The sequence below is a fragment of the Parasteatoda tepidariorum genome, chromosome 8 (genome assembly GCF_982258835.1).
Source record: "Parasteatoda tepidariorum strain Cologne lab strain chromosome 8, Ptep-v5.0, whole genome shotgun sequence".
NCBI classification, from domain to species: Eukaryota; Metazoa; Arthropoda; class Arachnida; order Araneae; family Theridiidae; genus Parasteatoda; species Parasteatoda tepidariorum.
The window spans coordinates 97,084,370-97,093,092 of record NC_141762.1 but is presented as its reverse complement, the minus strand read 5'-3'; the positions used below and the strand labels follow the sequence as shown (position 1 = coordinate 97,093,092).

The following is an 8,723-nucleotide window of genomic DNA, read 5'->3' as shown; positions in this document are numbered from 1 at the left end:
TACACGATTGTACACAGTGCGCTGGTTCATTAAATACGAAATTTCAACAAACAATATTTTATTTTAACAATTGTAAATAACCAAATTCATTGCACTATTGCAATGGAAGCCACGACTGGCTCAAACAAGAGTTCAAGAGAAAACTGAGCAGTTCACAACAATTGCTACAGATGGCGCTTCGCCTAAGACCGAACATGCCGGCCCCTTGAAATATTTAACATATTTCAACAATAACTAATATACATTGAAACTATAAGAATCACAATAAAATTATTAGAAATATTTGATTTCAATTAATAGAATAAAATTATGGACTGTAGAAAAATATTTGTTCCAATATTAAATGAATGCACAATTCCAAATTTAAAGGAAATTATTAAAATACAAAGATACAATACAAATATAAACAAAAAATAATTCAATGAGGTTACAATTATTACCAAACTATTTACTGTCCTCAATAGGTAAAATACTCAATTTATGAATTGGTCTTTTAAATAAACCTTTAGGAGTTCGCACTAAAACAACCCTAACCTTTTTATCTTTGCCAGCTATAGTTTCTTCAACTCTACCAATTACCCAATGACATACTGGAAGATTATCTTCCCTAACTAGAACCATTGTACCAGGGGTAACATTATCCTTCGAAAATTGCCACTTAGTTCGCTCGTGTAAATTAGACAAGTAATCTTTTTGCCACCTTTTCCAAATAATTTGAGTCAATTTTGTAACTCTTTCCCATCTAGACAATCTGTTATCTGGAATTTGAGTGATTTCGGGTTCTATGGGGGCAGTTATTGGACGCCCTATTAAAAAATGACCTGGCGTCAGAGCGTTCATATCATTTGCATTTGTAGATAATGGGGTAATTGGTCTAGAGTTTAAAATTCCCTCTATCTGCGTAACAAGGGTCAAAAATTCCTCAAGGGTTAGTTTTGAAATTCCAATTGTCTTTTTAAAGTGGGTTTTAAAGGATTTCACTGCTGCTTCCCAAATACCCCCGAAATGGGGGCCCCGTTGCGGTATAAATTTCCAAGTAACCTCTTCTGTTAACAGATAATCAATTAATTCTTGTTCCGGGGATTGAGCTAAATTATATAACCGTTTTAACTCGTTCCGAGCTCCACAAAAATTACTCGCATTATCACTCATTAACATAGAACATTTCCCCCTTCTTGCAAAAAACCTTTTTAATGTGGCAATCAAGGCCTCAGTTGTTAAGTCCGAGACAATTTCCAAATGTACTGCCCGAGTGCAAAGGCACACAAAAACTGCTACATACATTTTTTGAAGACTTACTTTTCTTTGATTTTTTTGCTTGACAAGAAACGGTCCGCAGAAATCTAAGCCTGATTTATTAAAGGTGAATTCCGGATTTAATCGATAAGATGGAAGGTTACCCATTAATTGATCAATAGCTACCGGTCTAAATTTAAAACAAGTAACACACTCGTGCACTATTTTTCTGGCAAGATTTCTTCCGTGAATTGGCCAAAACCTTTGGCGAACAGAATTAAGTAATGCCTGGGGACCAAGATGCAAATCTTTTAAATGAAAATACAACAAAATTAAATATGTAAGCTTATGACCCGCAGGCAAAATAATGGGAAACTTAGCATCGAAACTTACCTGCGAGTGGGCCAAACGACCACCCACCCTCAGTATACCATCTGCATCTAAAAAAGCGTTAAGTGATTTAATCTTACTCTTAGAAGAAATTGCACCTTTCTGAATATCTGCAATATCAGAAGAAAATTCATCCCTCTGTACTTCTCTAATCAAAAACAATTCGGATAATTTTAACTCATCCCTCGAAATCGCTCCCGTAGTTTTCTTTGCTGAGTTTTTAGCATTTCTTACAAACCTGAAAATAAAACTTAAGATTCTGATTAGTTTCATATAACTATTGCTTTTGTTCAAAAAATCAATTATAAAAGTGTTTTTCTCAAAGACAGTAAAATTAAGATCAGAATTTTTCTTGAGTTCAACCATATATTCATCGCTGGAAGAAGGAGAATGTTCGAATTGCTTATAGTCCTCAGTCTTTAGAAAGGAAGGGCCATTCCACCAAAGTTCAGAGTTTGAGATTTTGTCTGCAGTAACACCACGCGAAATGAGGTCAGCAGGGTTGCTTTCGGAAGGCACATGTCCCCATTTAAATAATCTAGTGATTTCTTGAATCTTGGACACTCTATTCGATACGAAAGTTTTCAACAAACATGGATCAGTTCGTATCCATGCCAAAGTTATGGTTGAATCCGACCACAAGTAGACACTTTGTATATCCATTTGAAGAGCTTTTAACAGTTTCTGTAGAAGTTTGGACATTAGTTCAGCCGCCAATAATTCTAAACGAGGAATCGTCAACTTTTTTATCGGCGCTATGCGTGACTTGCTGCACAGTAAGTTAATAGTCACTTGATTCAATTCATTCTTACATCGTAAATAAATCGCTGCACCGTATGCATCTTGTGAAGCATCGCAGAAGCCATGGATTTCAAGGGAGGAAACAGTTCCATTCGCTACGCAGCGGTCTATTTTAATGTTTTTCACACAGAGAAGAGAGGAAGCATACTTCTCCCACTCCTTAACTTTGCAGTCTGGCAGTGCCTGGTCCCAGTCCAGTTTTTGTAGCCAGAGCTTTTGCATAAAAATTTTGGCCTTCACTATCACCGGCCCCAAAAGGCCTAATGGATCAAACAGTCTTGAAATGCACGATAAAACAGTTCTTTTAGTACAGTTCGTCAGATTAGTGATATCTGAAATTGAAAATTCAAACAAGTCTGCATTTGGGTTCCATATCACACCGAGAGTCTTAACGTTGTTTTTAATATCGAAATGGTACTCCTGGTCTTCATACGGTAAGTTTTCTAACAAGGACTGTTCATTAGATGACCATTTGTGTAAATCCATGCCACCCCGATGAAGAAGGTTTATTAACTGATTTTTTAACTCTAAGGCAGAAGAAATATCATTAGCCCCCGAGACTACATCGTCCATATAACAATCATTTTGGACGACACGAGCTGCAATGGGAAAATCCTTCCCTTCATCAATCGAAATTTGTCTTAAGACACGCGTTGCCAAAAATGGAGCAGAGGTAGTACCATAGGTAACAGTACAGAGCTTGTAAATTTTAGCTTCATCATCTTTATTCAATTTCCACAATATTCTTTGTAAGTCTCGTTGATTTTCATCAATTAAGACAGTGCGAAACATACCTCTAATATCAGCCGTAAAGGCTACAGGATGTTTCCTAAATCTACACATAATTGAAAATAAATCATCCTGAAGCACGCCCCCCTTCATTTGAATAGAGTTAAGTGATTCACCACTCGAAGTTTGCGCACTAGCACAGTGCCGTAGCGAGCTTAACTCGCGCCCGGGGCACAATACATTTTTAGCGCCCCCCCCCCATTCGAAATCCATCTAATATTATAAGTAAAATATACTCGCAAAGTAATAAATAAATAAAGTAGAATTAATAAAGCCATAGGCTCAAGTTAGGCATTAAATTTGAGACAAAAAATGTAGTTGAGAAAACAAGACTAGACTTTGAAATGTATATGATCATCTAGAATTAGTTCATAAGATACCTATTATTTATTTTACATATTTATAAAGAAATATTTTAAAAACACGCAGTTTTAAAACAATAAAAAAGTAAATATTTATTATCTCTAAGGAGATACATATATTTAATAATATGATTATAATACAATTATAAAACTAATTTCTATGTGTAAATTTTCCGCTTTTGATGAAGCAAATTTATCAATAATATCATCAAAGTTGATTTCAAATTTTTCTCTTTCCACACTTAAAAATGCCAGGTCACTTAGGTGATCTTGTCCCACCGTTGATCGTAGATATGTCAAAATTAATTTTAATTTGCTGAATGACCATTCGCAGTTAGCAATTAATACTGAGATAGTCGGGAGTATTTGAAGTGCCACTCTCAGGTTTGGAAAAACATCTTCTCCATACGGGATTATAAAAGTAAGAAATTCTAATGGAGTTTTAAGTTCAATTTCTTTTCTACAAAGGAGTAACATTTTACAGTCACATTCTTCGATAAAGAGTTCTATTCCATTGAAATCTGTATTATACACTGTACAAACATACAAACGATTTTTGTACAGTGCAAATATTTGGAGATAATATATGTAACCACACAGCGTAGATGCCATAAGGAAGTGCTGACAGATACAGGTCGAGTCAGCCAGCCATTAGAAAAGACGTGTCATTTCTATTATGAATATATTATTACAGTTTGATTAGTGTTCCTTTTTATTTACGAATTAACATTTATTATATTTCACTGGCACTAAATTTAAAATATTTTTTGCAGAAATAAATTATAATAAAAATAAAAATTATCCAACAATTTTTTTTGTTTTGCTGACCATTTGGCGCCCCTTTGTGAGTAGCGCCCGGGGCATGATGCCCCCCCTTGCTCCCCCCTCGCTACGCCACTGCACTAGCATCAAAAACGACACGCAATTTTGTGGTAGTTTTGTCAGGGCGATGTACGCCAAGATGGGGAATATAGTAACTAGTGTTTACATTAATATCGGTGTCAACTAGTTGCATGTGTCCTGAATTTTGATATTCAAGCATAAAGTCTTTATATAAGTTACAAAGTTCAGGATTAGAGTCTAACTTTCTATATATATTATTCAATCTCTTTAAAGCTAGTTTCTTTGAATCACCTAAACATTGGGGATCCTTTTTGAGTGGCATTTGAACCACATATCTACCACATTCGTTGCGATAATGAGTTTGTAAAAAATGATTTTCACAATATTCCTCCTCACCAGTAAGCATATCTGACGAAACACTTTCGATTTCCCAAAATTTCTGAAGGGAATCTTCAATATTTTCAGAGGTATGTGTTAAACCGCAAAAGGAATTTAAATTGTTCTCATGAACCTTACCCGTTGCTATCAAACCAAAAGCAGAATTTTGGAATAACAAATTAGGAGAAACTCTGGTTTTTCCTTCCTTTAAAATATCATAAAAGAGCTCAGCTCCGATAATCATGTTTATTTTACTCGGTATCTCAAAATTTGGATCAGCTAATAACGCACGATCAGGAATTAAATGCTCACTAATTTTAATGGGAGTCGATGGAATCAAGCCCGTAATTCTAGGAACTAATAACAATTCAACTTGCGAAGAAAAAGATAAATCCTTATTACAAATCAAAGAAGTCGCCTTCCACTTAACATTAATTTTATTCTCTCCCAATCCACTAACAGAAATGTTTATTTTTTCTCGCTTCAACCCCAAATCAAAACAAGTATCAGAATTTAAATAATTCGACTGACTGCCATTGTCCAACAATGCTCTTATTAAAACATATTTATTTTTAAGCGGACTCCAGATGTTAATTAAGGCAGTAGATAGAAGAACTAATTTATTACTATTTAGACTACGAGTTGAGAATGCGTGGGAGACGCTACTCTCTTTCGATTTCTCCGAGTCAGCAATTTCACCGGCTTCAGAAATATTACTCAATACATTTGGCGCCAGGGAGGGGGTTTGTTTTGGCATATCTGAACTTGATTTAATAGTTTCAAGCGGGCGAGAATTATCTCTATGAAGTAAATCGTGATGTTTACAGTTACAAATTTTACAACAAACTTTCGAAAAACAATTAGAAAGTTTATGATTATTACCAAAACAATTAATGCAAAGCCTTAATTTTTTAACTTCTTCAAACCTTTTTAAAGGGGAAAGATCTAAAAATAATGGACAATTATGCAGTTCATGCGGTTTTTTACACAACAAACATTTCAAACTAGATTTTAGAATAAAAGATTTACTTTTATTTACGGGATGAAGTTTCGATTTATTTGGCTGCACACCTTGTAAATTCTCTAATAACTGAGCTCTTTTATGAAGAAAGTCCAAAAACTTATCCCATTCGGGTAAATCAGAAGTTGTTAGAGACATTTCGAATTCCTTACGTGTATTTTTATCTACTTTTTGTAGAATAATATTCATTAGCAATTGATAACATAAATCGTTACCTTCTAATTTCAAAAGTTTTAAACCTCTTAAATTACGGTTTAACACATCAATAAGATTTCTTATGTCTTTAAAAGAATCATACGATAACTTTTCTAAGTTTAAAATATTAGAAATATAACTATTTACCACAATACGCTTATTCTCATATCTATCAATTAAAACCTTCATTAAAGATTCAAATGAATCTTCACTAGTTTCTATGTATTTAGCATCGCCCTTAAGCGATGATCTCAAATAAATCAACTTTTGTAAATCAGACAATGAAGAATTATTAGATATTAAACTATCGAATTGTTGTTTAAAGCTTGACCAATGCTCAACTTGTCCATTAAATGTAGGCAAATTAATGTCAGGTAACTTTAAATTCATTTTAGTTACAATAGAATCATTGCCTCTCACTTCACTATGTTGAAACTTAAATATAAAGGTTTGCAAGCTTACCTTTATATGTTCTATAGACTCTTCTAAATTGTCCATTTCAGCTTCAAAATTGGGCAAATCTTTTTCATCGAGGGTGGCATAATAATCCAGTTTCAATTTCTCTAGTTTATCACAAGTGTCCAAAACGTTTTCTAATTTGCATTGAAGCAATAATAGTCCAGCTGTTTCGGCCTTCTCACGAACAAATGTCTCTAATTTGGTTATTCGACCTTTCAAATAACCCTTTCTGCGACTAAGCACAGTCTTTTCTGATTTTTTGTCTTCTTCACTACTACTGCTCATTATGAAGAAAATGAAATGAAACTACGCATTCCACAACAAACCGAAAGTACGACCTCCGGGTCCACTAGGACCACTTTATTATGTACACGATTGTACACAGTGCGCTGGTTCATTAAATACGAAATTTCAACAAACAATATTTAATTTTAACAATTGTAAATAACCAAATTCATTGCACTATTGCAATGGAAGCCACGACTGGCTCAAACAAGAGTTCAAGAGAAAACTGAGCAGTTCACAACAATTGCTACAGATGGCGTTTCGCCTAAGACCGAACAATGGTCATACATTATTACATTAATTTTTCTCAACTTAGCGTAGCAAATTAAGTTTTCCCGAAACACCCAATTTTATCGAGTTGATTGTTGTAATTTATTTACGTCGCCCTAGAGCTGCACAATGGGCTATTGGCGACTGTTTGGGAAACATGCCGTCGCAAATTTGATCCCCCGCAGAGGGAATGTCACCGCCCCCCCCCCTTCGGTACCCCGACGACCTGCACGCAAAGTCGAGCACTTTACGGTAGAACAGTTTAACGAGGACCAATACCGCACACCCTCGGACCCTACGCAGACCGATCCAAGTGGGTCACTCACCCTCTCACTGACCGCAGCCAGTGATGCTTGACTTCGGTGATTTGCTGGGAACCGTGTCTGAAACGATCAGCTTACTGCGGGATTTACCTAGTTGAAAGAGTTAAAATTCACAATTCGATGATTAAACCCAGTGTGCATTGCCCTTTTTTAATATTTATTTAAAAAGATTTCCTATTAATTTATGTCTAACAAATATCCTCAAAATAATTACTTTTATAACCGAAACAAAACATATGAAAGTATGTGGTGTAACTACCACTATAAATAATAAATACCAATTCACTAGTATATAAGACATGTTAACTTGATTCTATCAAGAGGTACCTTTTGATAGATGAAGGTTGACATAGTCTAAAATTAATTCCCCCACATTGGTGACCTACGGACGTGATAAGAAATTGTCAATATTGATGGATGAATCCACATTAAACAGTTGATATGCTTAAAAAAAAAAAAAAAATCCGGTGAAGTAAATAAAGTCTCCCGGTTAATAAATAATAATGAGCGAAATGCTAGAAAAAAAAATAATAGCGAAAAGCTATAAAAAAATGATGGGAAAAAATAGCGAAAAAGCTATAAAAAAAAAAAAAAAATAACGAGCGAAATGCTTGGAAAAAAAAAAAAAATTATATATATAATGAGCAAAAATTGAAGTTAATAAATAAAACAGCATTAATCAACTACTGGTATCTGTTCATCGAATTCTATCACAGATAAAATTCTGGAAGGGGAGTAATGTGGTGTAACTACCACTATAAATAATAAATACCAATTCACTAGTATATAAGACATGTTAACTTGATTCTATCACGAGGTACCTTTTGATAGATGAAGGTTGACATAGTCTAAAATTAATTCCCCCACAAGTAAACATTTCAAAATTGGCTTCATGTATCAATAAAACGTTTTTTTTTTTAATTAAATATGCTAGAATGTATTCTGGTCTATTTCTGTACTTTTTGCCTTTTTTTTTACTGTTAGCAAAAGAATTATTTCTAGATATTCTTAAAACTAATCGTCAACTTCCCCTAATTTATTTCTCAATAAATAATGTATTGTCGCTATTAAGTCTTGTTTTGTATGTAATTGTGTGTATATTTTTTTTTTATTATCCGTTATTATATAATGATTGTAAAACGTAATTATATTAAGAGCATCGGTTTTTTTATTTTATGGAACAGTAAATAAACTAATCAAAATATATCTTTTGATTGTAGCTATTTTATTCGTAATTATCATAACAAATCGTAATTATTTACTCTGTAATCTTTAATGAAATTATTACATCGCGATGATTTTATTGTTTTGATGTTAGCAAAGCGTGATTATTTAAAAAAATCAATTTCCTTCAGTTTTAATTTTGAAAAA

At 33.8% G+C, this 8,723-nt stretch overlaps 2 protein-coding genes across 2 annotated transcripts; both read right to left on the bottom strand.

The window, feature by feature from the left end:
- Positions 1-444: 444 nt before the first annotated feature.
- Positions 445-3,270, bottom strand: LOC147806564 (uncharacterized). Its single transcript, XM_087149680.1, has 3 exons — positions 2,030-3,270; positions 1,630-1,864; positions 445-1,524 (listed from the first exon to the last, which is right to left on the bottom strand). Exons 1-3 carry the CDS (start codon positions 3,268-3,270, stop codon positions 445-447), a joined length of 2,556 nt encoding a protein of 851 aa, XP_087005806.1.
- Positions 3,271-4,467: 1,197 nt separating this feature from the next.
- On the bottom strand, positions 4,468-6,759 carry LOC147806563 (uncharacterized). The gene has a single exon (XM_087149679.1). It carries the CDS (start codon positions 6,757-6,759, stop codon positions 4,468-4,470), a length of 2,292 nt encoding a protein of 763 aa, XP_087005805.1.
- Between the last annotated feature and the right edge of the window lie 1,964 nt (positions 6,760-8,723).

What these genes read in the sequence shown, in the direction of transcription:
- LOC147806564 (XM_087149680.1), bottom strand. Translation starts at nt 3,270, where the DNA reads ATGTGTAGATTTAGGAAACATCCTGTAGCCTTTACGGCTGATATTAGA. An exon ending in CTAAAGACTGAGGACTATAA is followed by an intron (nt 1,865 to 2,029) that starts GCAATTCGAACA and finishes TTTTATTTTCAG; the next exon opens with GTTTGTAAGAAATGCTAAAA. An exon ending in GTCGTTTGGCCCACTCGCAG is followed by an intron (nt 1,525 to 1,629) that starts GTAAGTTTCGAT and finishes CTTGGTCCCCAG; the next exon opens with GCATTACTTAATTCTGTTCG.
- LOC147806563 (XM_087149679.1), bottom strand. Translation starts at nt 6,759, where the DNA reads ATGAGCAGTAGTAGTGAAGAAGACAAAAAATCAGAAAAGACTGTGCTT.